Source organism: Lepisma saccharinum, chromosome 16 (assembly GCF_977018435.1).
Source record: "Lepisma saccharinum chromosome 16, izLepSacc3.1, whole genome shotgun sequence".
In the NCBI taxonomy this organism is placed as follows: Eukaryota; Metazoa; Arthropoda; class Insecta; order Zygentoma; family Lepismatidae; genus Lepisma; species Lepisma saccharinum.
This window is the reverse complement of record NC_139244.1, coordinates 51,359,210-51,374,646: the sequence shown is the minus strand read 5'-3', so window position 1 is coordinate 51,374,646 and position 15,437 is coordinate 51,359,210. Positions and strand designations below refer to the sequence as shown.

Here is a 15,437-nt window from a genome sequence, read left to right as displayed (position 1 = left end):
ATATAATTAGGCAAGAAACAGATATTGTCTTTTGCAGATCTATTCCTATTTTCTTCCTAACAATATCCTCAAGAAAACTGAAAAATGATTAGCACATATGTGTAGCTACGAATACCAGAGTAAAGGCCTCCCTGATGGCGCAGTGGTAGTGTCGTCGCCTTGTAATCAAGGGGTCCGGGATTCGATACCCGGTGGAAGCACATAGTGGTTTGGATCCCACTTTAAACTGTAGGTTCAGTCCCGATTAGCCTTACTGTGCAGAAAGTGGACTCAAAACACCAAGTCAATCAATCAATCAATCATAATACCACAGTAAAGTCTAATTATTGTGGCTACTACTTTTATTACACAGTCACTATTTTAACAAATTTCACATACAAGAATTTCAAGACTTATTTCGACAGTGATATATGCAGTACAAAATGCAGTCAGTGAAAAGTTTGTTGCAAATCCATATCACCCTTAAGGAGGCTTATTGAGATTGGACATACAGTTTAAAATAGAACCCAATGCACTTTGCAGTCTGCCTCCACCATAGATCGAACCCCTGACTCCTTGATTACAAGGTGACACTGTACCACCAGAGTACCACTATTTGTGTCCTCGCTTATTTCATCAGCTCATTATTCATCCCATCATTGCAATTAACTCAAAGGAGAAAGAAACAAATGAACTGAGTGTGCCAATTTACTTGAACTTGTAAATTATTTAAAACATTTGAACGACAATTATAATGCTTGAGAAACAATTTGATTTAAGAATACCGAAAATGTAACCAAAGGGAATAATTCACTTCATGATTCTTAATGTGCTTTCTGTTCGTATTCCAGGTGAACGCAAGAGTGGAAAATGTGGAATACATTCTGGAGGCTTTCTTTGGACCAAAGGGCTACTTGAAGGGACACGACCTGAATGAAGTCCTTAGCACTGGAAAGGAAAACCTTTTGAGCATTGCAGAAAAGATCAGGAGCCGTGCTGAACAGTCCTACAGGAGCAAGAGATCCATCACTAAGGCACAATTGGATGAAAATTACCAGAAAGTAAGTACTGCATATATATGGTCATAGATTTGCATCAAAAGAAACAGTAAAATAAATCGTAGATGCATAAATGACAGTGAAAATATCTCTTTGTAAGAGAAGGAAAACATCCCCTTCATTCACTAATTAAAAATAAAAAATGTGACTTACTTTCACAGACAAATTGTTTTATTTTTAGCTTTTTTCTTATGTATTTGTATTTCACATATACATGCAATTGCCCTAATAGTAGAAATTTTGTTCAAATTCATATACAAAAAGAGTACAGTGGAACCTCGATTTTATGTTTTTCAGAAGACCAAGAAGAAAATGTAAATCCGAAGAAAATTTGGTAACATTTTGCTATGTTGGGATAATCAAGGTTGCAGGAAAATGTAAAATCCGGGAACGCAAAAATTGGTGTTCCATTGTATATAGAAAGTTTTCACAGAAATATTGTTTAGAAACATATTGCAAGGTTTTTCACTGCATATTTTTTTTGCGTTCAATTAATTTTTTTTGCCTTGAACACTAAATGTCTACTTTACACCATACTTAATAAAATGCCAGACTTTATCTTCTCTTCGATACATTAAAATAAAACCAAATAATAATTGCCTTTAAAATTTGGTTAATATTGATGTAACGTACACCAGTTAACATGTATGTTGTAATTTTTTTCATTTTAATGTTTCTTTATAACTTACAATTTTGTCTTTCAGGATTGTAATGATATTTCTTATCAAATCCAATCACTTCTTTTTTTGCAGTCTCATATACCTGATCCAGACCATGATGTCACAATTGACCTGAGTGCAAAATTCTTCAACCAGGAATTGATTTACTATGACATTCATGGAAACACACACGACTTGAACCCTGACCACATTATCGACAAAGTATTTGAGGTTGTTGATAAACTTATTGATGGTGCTAAGAATTACAAGGTAAGTATTCTGAATAATTATAGTTTGTGGTACAAATAGATGTGACCAGGGACGTATCCAGAAATAATATTTTGGTGGGGAGTCCAGCCAGGGGTGCCCATCCTCCAAGATCAATGGCATGTCCCCCTCTATAATAATACGATTATAGTTATCTTGTTTATTATTATTATTATTATTATTGTGATTTGTTATTCTTTGAATCGAAATTTCAGAATTGAATGTCTGTTGACACTTAGAAGCAGTATGAAATATTTCACTGAACTCTTTATTTGAAATTTCACGAAGTCTCTGAAGCAGTTCTGTGACGTGTCTTGGGAAAGAAAGAGCAGAGGCTAAATTGTGATGAGGACTCTAAATACTGTACTTTGACAACTGTTTAGTAAAAGTGAAAAAACTTTTCTCAGATAAAGAGTACAATTAAGAAACTCCTCTTTTTCAACTGCGGCTAGATGATCAGTGATGGTTCACTCGGACAGCTCCGCTTAACTGACAAGTTTTAAGGAAGTTAACAAAAACATGAAGTGAATCATGTTTCTCTAGAAATCGAGTTTCACACATTGACAATAGTTTTATTTTTATGTCTGGTACATAATGCAATATATTTGTATTTAGTATTTCACCTCTGCATATATCATTTTTAAAAAGACACACATCAACTTCACTTTCTGTACCAAAACAATTTCTCACTGAAAAAAAACAACCTTTAGTGGATGTTATTTCCAGAATCCGTAAAAAAATAAAGGACTTTGGGGGGGGGGGGGGTCCAAATCCCCTGGATACACCCTTGGACATGACCATGATTGGTACTTATTTTCTGTAGTTCAAAATGAAATTTTGCTGAGAAAGATTGGTACCACTGCCATTTTGCAATCCCCGTGTTGGCAACGTTAATTCTGAAGACCTTTTTCCTCATGCATAAAATACTGTTTCTGATCTCTTAGATCAATTTGTTGGCAACATAGTTTTATCTGGTAATGTTCTGTGGATATTGAAAATGATGCATAGAAATGTTCCTAGCAAATCTATGTTATTAATCCCAAAATAAATTTTGAAATCATTACATTAAATAAATGTTATTGGAAGAGGGCATGTGATTTAAATTTTTACAAAATATATAACTCTTGTGATCACATCAGAACTGATTATTTATAGACTTTAATTAGGAATGGACCGATATGACATTTTGGCTGATATCGATAAAGTTCAGATATAAAATTTACCGATACCAACAATCGATGTTCTACCAATCCAATATAAAATTCCAAATAGTTCTTGAACCTGAATAGTTCATTGACCTTAATAAATGTGTTTTGAGGTGACTGCAGTACAAAGAAAGTTGCATATTTAGACATTTACTTTTTTAAAAAGTAGGGCATGAATATTGTCCATAAAAAATATAACAAAATGGCAGAATTTTTCAATAAATTATAAGATATTTATAGATATATTGGATGGGTAAAATAATCGGTAATTTTACCGATAAACTGATACACCAGTATGCCTATATCAGCCGATACCAATAGACTACCGATTAATCTATCCCATCCATAATTTTATTTTCTCTTGTGAATTATTGATTTTCCATTACATCGATTTCTAGATATTACTTCATGAACTCATTAGAGTTTTGAATCATAGTGCTGTACCTACCTACGAATCATTAAGCAATGGTGTTTTTTCACATTGTCGTCTTTTAAAGGTTAATCGAAAATGCATATATAGGTCAGAGTGGACAACAAACCTGAAGTTTGAAAGTTACTACTGTAGGATGAAATTATAAGAAGATGCAGTAGCAAGAGAAACATATGTGCATTGTGTTTCTTTGCCACCAAAACTTGATTAGATTTACAGTTGAGATTGCTTTATACGTAACTCAGGTCTATGTGATTCTGTTTTATACGTAAGTTACTATAGGTCTCGGCAAAATATAATTTAAAAACATGTTTATTAAACCATATTTCTACATAATGCGTTTATACGTAATTTGGGGTTATATGTACTAATTTTCATAAAATACAGTTGATCTGTATGGAACTAAGGTACAAAAATATACATTTCTTGTGGTTCCAAAAACAGAAGGCGATTTTCAAATATGAAACAAGATGGTGGTTGGTCTCAATTTGCTAGAAACACAATTGCGGCGCATGGCATGAAATCAGAGGAGAAAGATTTGTCGCAGTGTTTCAGCATATGCGACACATTTTCTTTTGTACGTAATCACGATACGAAACTACACATGTTAGAAAGATGCCGATAGCTGACGTTTGCAGTGTTTCATAATAAAAACAGAACAGTGGTTTGTCCAGTGAATGTTTTCAGTTGCTATTGGTCGGCTATGGAAAACAGAAAGAGGAAATGTTACATGCTTGACCCCAAAGTAAAATTTATATGGGAAGTGGACTCTAATCCACATAAAACTTAAGAATGTAACTTTCAGATTTGTTAATTTACCACTTCATTATAGAAATAGCCTGTATTATGTACATCTTGTTCTTTAAAATAGACACAATTACAGTACCTTAATAATGATATGGCATGGTATCTAAATCTGACCTGTAAGTGATTCTCAGTTATATGTATTGTTCTCTATTCACCTTGACATATGTATAACTCAGGTTCAACTGTATGTAATATTCGGCATTTATTTTTACTTCTAAAAAATGATTGCTTTCTGCCTTTTCTAGAGGGATCGTAGGCATTACTTCTCCTTCCTTGACACTGTGACATCTTATCCAACTGCTGGAGGTCTTCCTCTCCAACTGGAAGCATCTGGAAAAGCAGCAATAAATGTTGATATTGACGGAAGTGTTGATGTACGTTCCATCTTGAAGAACCCAAGAAACATCGAGGCCCACCTCAAATTGATTCCAAGGTAAGAATTGTTTCTACAAATTCCTAGTGTTTAAGGACGTCACATGTGAGCAGATAAAAATCCAAGACTGTAAAGATATGAGTGCTGATATATTGGTAATTTATCGATTCTGGCCGATACTTTTCTGGCATTTTAATCTTTCATGGGGTCTGCAAGAATGTTTATTTTATTATTATACTACATCATAGAACAACGTCAGTTGTAGTAGTTTTTTGTGTTATAGATAACACAAAGGAAAGCCTGATTGTTGGTTCAGATGGTAGTGTATTTAATTCTAATGTGGGCAAGAGCGAGAGATTTGATTTTATGCATTGGTGATCTTAGGTAACATCTTTTTTGTCAACTCTCACCAGTGGTTGTCTGGAGAAATGGGTACTGGAGCATAGTGCTGATCACTACATCTCCACTGTGGCATAGATCGAGATGTCGTGGAGACTTACTCCCACATCTCTTGTGTACCTTCATGGTATGGTGCACAGGGTAGAACTTTATCTTTCAACTTAGTACAACGGAAGCTAAAAATATGAGAAGTTACACGTAATTGATTATTTGAGTGTTATGTTAAGATACCTCACTTTTGATAGACAAATAAGTGAAAACTTTCATTTCTTCCAGCTCATCTGTGGAAATCTCGGGACTCATGTCTGTCGACGCTTATGCTGTTGAGGCAGGTTTAAGGCTTGTGACCAGCCTCCACTCCTCCACTGGTGTTGACCTCACCGTGAAGACTCTTGGAGGAAAGGGCATTGATGTCAACGTTGGACTCCCACTTCCCAAGCAGGAAATCATTGACTTGAAAACTGAGCTCTTCAAGGTGAAGCATGTACATTCCGAAGAAGAAGTGGAAACGCCTCTTGCACTTTCAGGAAAAAGGTTAGTCGAGCCACCTGCAGCAAAAAGACATCTGGTGTTCAACAAGAATAAGGTTTAGAGTTTTGCCAAAATTAAGCATACCATTGTGTTTCTCATGAAATTATAACCCATTTTGATGTAATTTGGTTAACTTTCTATTTAAAAAAAAACAGAATTTACTCCAAGATAGCGCATTTGAAGATTACCACCAATGTATTCTAACAAGAATAAGTTCCACAATTTATTAGTTTACACTTTTAGTATTGGTTCATGGACATAATTGTTTTAAAATGCAATATTTCCGCTGTTTCAGTTTTTCTCAGGTAAGGTAACAAGGATTGTGGATCTGAGCTCGTCAGACCTGAGGAAGACAGCTGGAAATAGTGGATATATATTGCATTTAAAAAACAAACATATGTCATGTCCCATATTAAAAGTAAGTGTTTTATTTGTTCTAATAATGTTGGCACAAGATTGCATTAATATCCTAACAAGTTTCCCCCCTCCCTATTCATGTATAGTGTTCTGTGATTCATATTTCCTTATCCGTGTTTGTTTTAAACAGTTTTTTCCACACTCATGGATCACCCTGTATAGACATTGCAATGTTTTTTTTTCTGAAACAGCCAAAAAGAAAGTAAACTTTTTGTATTGTCAAAATTATCGTTCTGATACAAAGAGGAAGTTATGCAATGTAAATAAATGTGCATGCAAGAAGAAATGAACACTTTGGTTCATCATTACATATTTCTATCAGACTTTAAAGTGCTTTTTTTCCTTTTAAATAGTAATCATTCAAACCAGAAGCACCCTTCATTGCTTCAGATGTTCTAATACAAAAATTTGATATGTTGGAAAACAATGGACTGTATGTAACAAATAATAAAAGTTATTGTTATTAGGATTTATTCTAGAAACCTTGAATGATTCTATTTTAGGAAGGACTATTCTGGCTGCTTTGATCAACTGGCCCCCATAACTGGACTTACCGTTTGCGGTGAAGTAGGCTTCCCATACGAAGGTCTGACAAGGAACTCTCCCTATTTCCCTCTCGATGGTCCAAGCAGACTTCTGGTTCGTTTGGAGAAGGAAGATGCAAGTTTGAACAGCTATCATTTCAGAGCTCTGTATAATGCTAAAGGTAAGCACTGAATTGTACAAATTGCTGTGTTCTCATGCTCAGCGCATACATTCCTAATTAAACTTGTTAATATAAAAATTATTAAAATTTTATCACTGTAATCACTACAAGTATACGGTAAACCCTCGTTAACACAAACTTGCTTTAGACGAACACTCGGTTAACATGAACAAAATATTGGTCACGGCAGGGATGTATTATATCTTACAGAAAGTTTTATCGGTTAACGTGAATTTCGGTTACCACAAATTACGAACTGTTTTTTAGTCCGTTGCATCATTAGATCTCATTTAACACAAACTTTCAAAGTTTTCATAATTATTTTCTCTTGCTCTCCTTCTAGGTATGTAAGAAATTGCTCAACAATCTCCATCATCTTGTCAACAATCAACTTATACAGTATTGTAACCAACAGGTTCAGATCAACAATGTGTTCAAATTTGTTTGTATATCCTTTAAAACATAGCCAGTACGAGTAACATCAAGATTAAAACTTGTGTGCAATTGCTCGATAATCCAGACCATTGCGTCAGCAATGAGCTTATACGTATTTAACCAACAAATTCAGTTGTGTGTTCAGATGTGTTTTTCTATTCTTTAAAACGTAGCCAGTACGAGTTTGTTCCGAATTGACCGCTAGTTTTACGGAAGCTATGAGTACAGTTGTCCGTGAAGTTACCAGGCATTTGTGTTCCCATCTACGACAGCGCAATATACAGGAATTTTTCACCAGAAAATGATCTGTCAGTATTTTTTTTTTAAAAAAAGTTAATTACTGTAGTAGTGTAGTAGTGTTTTCTATGATGACATATAAAATACGTATTGTAAATGGTTAATGTTTAGAAAGAACTGTATTACAACAATAAAATTTGAGTCTCCGGTTAGCATGATTTTTTTTAACACGAACTCTTGATTTTTCGGTCCCTTGGGATTTGTGTTAATAAATTTGTTCTAAGTCCACTTTACTCCTCTTTATTTCAGTTGCAAATAAACTTACAAGTAATCTGTTTTTTTACAAGGACTTCTGTTTCTTTGAAGACTTATATTTACCATGTGTGTTTGTGCTCTCTCTAACTTTCACATTCAACTAACATTATAAAATGAAATATTGATTAGCTCAGGATTTTTATAATTACATCTAGTTAATTATTTTTGCACTAAATAACTCTACTAAGCAATTTTTGTAATTCCTTGATGTTTGAATAAATGCCTGAAAAGGAAGAATGATTATTGTCAAATATTTAGATTTATTGTTTTATTTCTTGTTGAATAAAATTATCTTTAATGCTTATTAAAAAAAAAAATCTTCAATTTCATCTAACCTGATTTTTTCTTTAACATGGGTGAGTGGAAATAAGGATTTATTTTCCAGGGAAGGGATGGTGTCCAATCAAGAAGTTTCTTCCCCCCAAAAAATCTCCTTTTGCTTCAAATTTTCACGTTCCTGCAATGATCTGTAATAGCCTTACTGATAATATCAGTCCTTTGTAACAATTAGTGCAAATTAGTCTTGACTGAAATCAAATTATGTATGTGAATATACAAAGTTTTGGCAGACTTTATTTCTCAGAGTGAGTCAAAGCCCCCCTGCTCCCTCCAGACACCCTAGAGTATCACTTTTAGTGCTAGATTATGATTGATTTGATCTGTAATTCATCTTGTAAATTTGTATCTTTATTTTTAATTAATTAGGTCGCAGTCGCAGCCTTGAGCTTTTGTTTGACACACCTGGATCGCAAATTGACAGAACTTTGGCTGTAACCCTAGAGGGATCATCGGCACCAAACAAGGAAGTGAAACTCAGTATAAGATCTCCTTTTGGGTCAGCTTCTGCACAAGGTAACAAAAATAATACCATTAGTTTTTATTGATATTTTTAATATTTTTTGGTGGTGAGATAATGATATGAATGAACTGAATATTGCAGGAACTAAAACTTAATTACCATACAACTAAAATTCAATCCTAAATGTATGACCTAAATATTATGAACTTATTGTTGTTTTTATTATTTGTGTCAAATTATTCATTTACCCAATATGCAAAAAAGTATTTTCAGTTTTTTTGGCAACAGTAACTTTTCCATAACAAAAACTTTGTCATAATGAAGAAAAATATTTTAACATAATGCTACTTACAAAACAAGTGTTACAACAAGAAGCCTTTAGTATTATTTTACTAGAAAGTAGAAAGGTAACATTGATATATATGCATATTGAGAGAAACATTATTAAATATTAGGGATGGGCCGATATGAAATTTGGCCGATACCGATACAGTACCGATATAAAATTTACCGATACCGATAACCGATATTCTACCGATCTGATATAAAATTAGAAATGGTCCTTGAAGACCCTGAAATTTTCATTGATCTCCGTAATAAATGTGTGTTTTGAGCTGATTGGAATGCAAAAGAAGTTGAATATTTAGACATTTACTTTTTCAGAAAGTAGGACATGGAGATTATCCATAAAAATTACAACAAAATGGCAGAATTTTGCACTAAATTATAAGATATTTATCGATATATCGGATCGGTAAAATTATCGGTAATTTTACCGATAAACTGATACACCGATATGCCTATATCTTACGGTCCCATCCCTATTAAATATTAAAATGTATGTGACTATTAAGTGTTGCTTGACATAGTAAGCTGAAAGCTGTCCACTGTGCATTATACTGTCCCATGAAGGTACACGAGAATGTGGAGCATGTGCATTCCGAAGAAGAAGTGGAAACACCCTTTTGCACTATCAGGAAAACAGGTTTAGTGATGCCATCTACAGCAAAAGACATCTGGGGTTCAACCAGATTTTTGATCTCGACAATACTGGATGTGATGCAATCAGTACCATGCTCTGGTCCCTTTACTGCCCTGCCCGAAGCTTGACCCTAGGTATCCATTGATTAGAGGCTGGTTGAGTTCCAGAGCTGCTTTGTGCAGGAACATTGCTGTGTAAAGTTCCACCTGATATCATCACCTTGGGAATGAAGCCCAGATCTACATGGCAGTCAGAAACTGTACCAGCTAGACCACTGCAGTTTCCTTGTACTTATTTGTACCTATATTAATTGATAAGATATCAAATCACATACGTCAGAATTTTACATTTGTGTTGTTTTGCAGGAGCGTTCATCAACAATGACGCAGAACACAGTTTGAGCGGAACACTTGACTTAGATGGAGCAGAGTATTACGGCAGGATTGGACTGCAAGTTAGCAGTGGCGACAGCAGGAAGGTCTTTGTTCCGTTGTTTGAATACAAAACACCTGATCACAGTGCATCCTTGGTGCAAGGCGATGTCACTTATGAAAAAGGCAAAGAAGTTGTTTTCAATCTGAAACCAGCAGGCAGTGATGACTACGCACTTGACGGTAAGTATTACACCATTTAATGTATATTGCTGTCAGCAAATTGAACATTTAAGTATTCTTGCAAGTATGAATCCATGTGAAAATAGTGTGGAACCTAGAATTTGATTATGAGTGGACAAAGCAGAGAAAACTTAAAATGTAGGAAAATGTAAAATCGAGGGGAATTTTACGACATTTTGCTATGTTGGAACCATCAATATTGAATGTATTATGTGGGAAAATATAATTTCGATGTGTTCAAAATTAAAGTAATACAAAAGGGGAGGGGTTCTTTATTACAGAGAGTGAATGTTATAGAAGTCCAACATCGTCTAAGGTACAAGCTTTGGGCTCTGGCTACAGGATGCATGGAGGTTCGAGTCTCCTGGGGGAAGCATAACAATGTTTCTCCTGAGATTTCGGCCTGTGTATGGGACCGGTGGCTACCCACCATCATGAGGAAATTGGGGAGCTACGAATGAGTAGCGTAACCCGATCATGGAAACCTACAAGAACAAATGAGGGTTAGTCGTGCTGACCACACTTCACCCTGTCAAAGGTTGGAGTGAGCTCGGCAGTTGGTATGTGGGCACGGGCTGTTACGCCATGGGGTATTATTATTTTATCAATAGAAATATACAGCATTAGTGAGAAAAAGTTATATACGTATTCTAACTTTATCTGTAAGACCACTGTTATCCAAAAAATTGAGTTTTTCGTGTGTTTGGTGGAGTGGTTAGCATATTGTGCAACAAAAGTGTCTTTACTTCATATTCTCAGTTGGCATAGAATTTTCATTGCCTTCGTTGCTGTGTTGTGTCATGTATTTCATCAGTGCATCATTCATCTAAATTGTTTGGCATTAACCAAAATATGTGACCCACTCTGAACTTCGATAGCAGAGCTTGTCAATGACAAATGTTAAACTATGTTTGTGAGTAGTACTAAAATACTGTACTTCTACTCACTACTAGAATTTACAGCTGTTTAGAATAATTAACAAATGACTAGTGAATTCGGAAGATTTAAAAGGACTAAAATTTTAAGAAGAAAATGTTTTTTTGAGTTAACAAAATTAAAAAAATACAACTTTTTATGTGACAGGCTACACAACACAAACTTCATTAATGCATAATTCATCTTCATCTCAATTGTTCCAATTTGCCTAGAAGTGTATATAAACAATGCAATTAGCAAAGAAGAGTTAATATTTCTTCTAATTAAAAAGTTAATAAACTTTTGAAGCTGTAATAGTTTTTTTTAGGGGTGTGTGGAATCCTGAAAAGTCTATGCTGGAATCGGGAAAACAATTTCCTGTCCCGATCCCAACTTTGGGAAAAGATTTCTAAACTTTTCTGGACCCCTAACAGTTGGGAAATTCCAAATGTTCATGTTTAAAAGTGGTTAATTATCAATGCTTTTTGCATCGCAAGTGTCTGAAATTTCTCAGAAATTGTTGGGTGTTTTTTCCCCCACTTAAGATAAAATGACATGTAGAATTTGAGGTTTCCAGTGTGTCAGGAAACAATGAACATTTCCTGTCCCGATACCATCCTGACCAAAATATTTCTGTTCCACACACCCCTAATAGTGACTATTTATGTCATTGCTGACAGCACAATTAATTACAACATACACATCTTCCTCCAGGAAAAATTACTTTGGAAGCGGATCAAGATACTAAAAAATACAAGTACGGCTTTGATGCTGTCAGATTAACCACACCAATCGATAAGTATGGAGTAGACGGTTACATTTCACGAGACGGCTCTCTCTATGGTCTTGATCTAACTTTGTTATTCAGTAACTTGCAATCCAACGTCAATTACAAGTCCACCTTCCAAGATTTTGGTGATGCCAACGACGTCCATATCAAGACGAGCTCACAGTTTCTGCTGTCAGCCTACAGAGACCTTGGCATCGCAACTAGTTTGGAACTCCAGGTTGCAAATGGAAAGGTAAGAATTAGCAAAACTTTTGTGTGATGTGCAACTGCTTAACTGTCTTGAAACTTAAAATACATTCACATAAGAATTCAGTACAGCCAGCATATTGTTGTAATGTTTATTGTTTTATTGAATTTTATTATAAATATTGGCCAAAGTTTAATGTCATGTGTTTTTTACTTTGAGTTTTCCTCAAACTTTTTTATTTGTAATTTTGACTGAATTGTACTGATATTTCTATTTCTATTTTATTTCTATCTAATGGAATAGAACACTTTTTCCCCTGCGTAACAAACACTATTAGTATATTTTTTTGTATATTTTTTTTCTAGTTTAGTTTCTTTATTATTCAGCATAAAGTATCCTCTGTTGTGTTGTAATTGGCCGTGGTGGCTCAGTCGGTAACGCGTCTGACTACCATGTTCAAGGTCCCGGGTTCGATTCCCGGCCGGTTCAAATCCGGGAACTTTTCTAACGGTGGAAGCGGCCCCGGCGCCCACCCAGCGTCGAATAACATGGGTACCTGGGGGAAACCCTGGGGGGTAAAGGTGGTCAGGGGCGTGATGCTGATCACATCACCCCCACTCACGACCGGATCAAGAAAGTGTGGGGCGTTACCCCCACACCCCCTGTACGCCTTCATGGCGTGGTGCTATGCACAGGGGAACACTTTACCTTTTTTTTTACCTTTTTTTTGTTGTGTAGTAATTAGCATATTATGCTGTTAAGCAGTTGTCTTTAGTTTGAATCCTGGATAAAACATGTATGTTTCTTGTACTTGTTTCATCCATTTCATCAATTACTTATTGATGCCTGTCATGATTAGCTAATAGAGGCATATTAAAGCTTAACAGAATTAGTAAAATTCTTTTAGTATCCGAGTTAACATTTGTACGAGGGTCATCCAGAAAAAAGGGAACGTTTTGGTGTAAAACACAAACCACAAATGATGTGTGCATAAAATTTATGGTACAGAAACTACATACCTTACTCTACTTTTCCACATTTTCCCCATACTTATTATAAAATGATAGCAGTTTGTTTATACCTTTATTGTACTCGGTTGCCGACAATGTATTCAACCACCCCATTTGGTTTGTTTGGCACGACAGATCCTTTGAAGCGTTTGACAGTAGACCTCAGCATTTATTGTTGCTCCTCGTGGCAGAAAATCAATGAGTAAGATGCCTTTCCTGTCCCAAAACACAGTTGCCAGAACCTTTTGCATGCTGAGTGTATGTTGGCCTTTTTTGGCTTGGAAGGTGATCCATTTGGTGCCACTCCATTGACTGGCGCTTGGTTTCGGGTGTTGAGGCAACCCATGTCTCATCGCCTGTCGCAATCAAGAAATTTTCGGAACGTGGAAGAGTCGAGTAAGGTATGAAGTTTCTGTACCATAATATTTTTCCACATATCATTTGTGTTTTACACCAAAACGTTCCTTTTTATCTGGATGACCCTCGCAATTAAATTTTTATACTTCTATTTTATCTCCTGCAATACTATGCATATTTCATGTATTTTTGATCTTCAATTTTATATATTTAATATAGGGATGGGATGATATGAAATTTTGGCCGATACCGATAAAGTACCGATATAAAATTTGCAGATACCAATAACCAATATTCTACTGATCCGATATAAAATTAAAAATGGTCCTGGAAGAACCTGAAAGGTTCATTGACCTCCTTAAAAAATGTGTGTTTCAAAGTGACTGCAGTGCAAGAGAGATTGTATATTCAGACATTTACTTTTTAAAAAAGTAGGGCATGGAGATTATCCATAAAAATTACAACAAAAATGGCAGAATTTTGTACTAAACTATCAGATATTTATCGATATATCGGATCGGATAATCGGTAATTTTACCGATAAACCAATACACCGATATGCCTATATCGGCCGATACCGATAGAGTACCGATTAATCGGTCCCATCCCTAAATAGAAACAACGAAAGTAATGTTTAATGTAAGGCAAGATGTATATGCATATATTTAATTCATGGATGGATTAAGGCAGAGGATGGATGGGCGATTGCTCACCCAAGATGTGCAAAAATAACAATAAGTCATCAATTAATACAGAGTAAATAGCAAACAACCCACCCTTTTTGACATCTCCTATTTCAATGTCTAAAATGACAACAGGCCCCTATATGATCTAACAAATAAAGGTCAATTACTCACCTTAACATCTAAAATTAAGCAACCATTCCCCCTTGACACCAATGAGGTGTCGAGATATATATATGAAAACTAACTATGGTGTGTAAATAATAAATTAATTACTTACAACATTAACGGTATACTTTTATGAACGTCATCCATGCTCCTGCCAGAGATTTGTTAAGCCACCACTAGTTCAATCTACAGTACTTTTAAAGCATGAATATGCATTGATTTGTGCTTTCTTCTTTACAGTTTATCAACGATTTTGCCTTTGTGCATGGTGCTGATCCCCAGAGTGAAGTGTCCAGGTTATCTCTGCATCAAAGCTTGATATACAACATCGATTCTTTGGATTCGCTTGATGTCAAAGTAAAGACTAGTGGTAAGTAATTTATTTCTGTGCTTCGTAATTTTCTTCTTTTGAATTGCATGGGAAATAGGGCCATTCCAGGTTGACTGCACCAAACCAGACCAGTTTTTCAAAGTGTTTCCCCTGAACATCCAGGCCCTGTTTCTATCGATGTGTCGGTTCCCTGAATCCTTTGTTGTAGAAGGAAGTTGACTTCTGTCGTAGCCACTGCAGGACATCTTTTTTGTCAGTGTTTTATCCTTCTTCAATTTCTTCCCTCTCACATGCTGTTTAAGGAGCTCAAACAAATCTGATAATCACTGAGGGCTAAGTCAGGAGCGTAAGGATATGAAACAAAACATCCCAGTGTATTTCGGCGAGAGTTGTTGCTCTCAAATTAACCGTGTGGGGCCGGGCATTGTCATGGTGACATTTTCAGACAACATTCCTGGTCTTTTCTTGTGAATAGCATTACTTACGACACCCTATATCAGTGATCAGTGTGCAGTAATACTGGCATTAATTCTGACCCTTTCTCCAAAAAAATCCACATGAATAAAACCTTACAGAATTCGATTATACACTGCTGTCCCACAGATACAGACATACTACTTGCTGCCATTTTTGATAACGCTACTCGCATGCTCCAACTACATCAGGGCACACACAATACTGACGAAGGATGAAAGTACACTCTCTGGAAGTTTTGTCATTCTCCAGTTATTGTTATTCACCAGTTTTTGTGCACAAATCTCCTGGTCAACATTGAACAACCTT

At 35.5% G+C, this 15,437-nt stretch overlaps 1 protein-coding gene across 1 annotated transcript in view; it reads left to right on the top strand.

Moving 5' to 3' along the window:
- apolpp (retinoid- and fatty-acid binding glycoprotein apolipophorin) overlaps nt 1–15,437 on the top strand; it is a 117,726-nt gene that overhangs the window by 36,795 nt on the left and 65,494 nt on the right. The window contains exons 13-21 of the mRNA XM_083138159.1: nt 831–1,040; nt 1,790–1,966; nt 4,651–4,838; nt 5,454–5,711; nt 6,629–6,831; nt 8,524–8,670; nt 9,965–10,213; nt 11,843–12,150; nt 14,564–14,693. Of these exons, the coding sequence (XP_082994285.1) occupies nt 831–1,040; nt 1,790–1,966; nt 4,651–4,838; nt 5,454–5,711; nt 6,629–6,831; nt 8,524–8,670; nt 9,965–10,213; nt 11,843–12,150; nt 14,564–14,693 (1,870 nt within the window). The remainder of the gene's footprint in view (nt 1–830; nt 1,041–1,789; nt 1,967–4,650; nt 4,839–5,453; nt 5,712–6,628; nt 6,832–8,523; nt 8,671–9,964; nt 10,214–11,842; nt 12,151–14,563; nt 14,694–15,437) is intronic.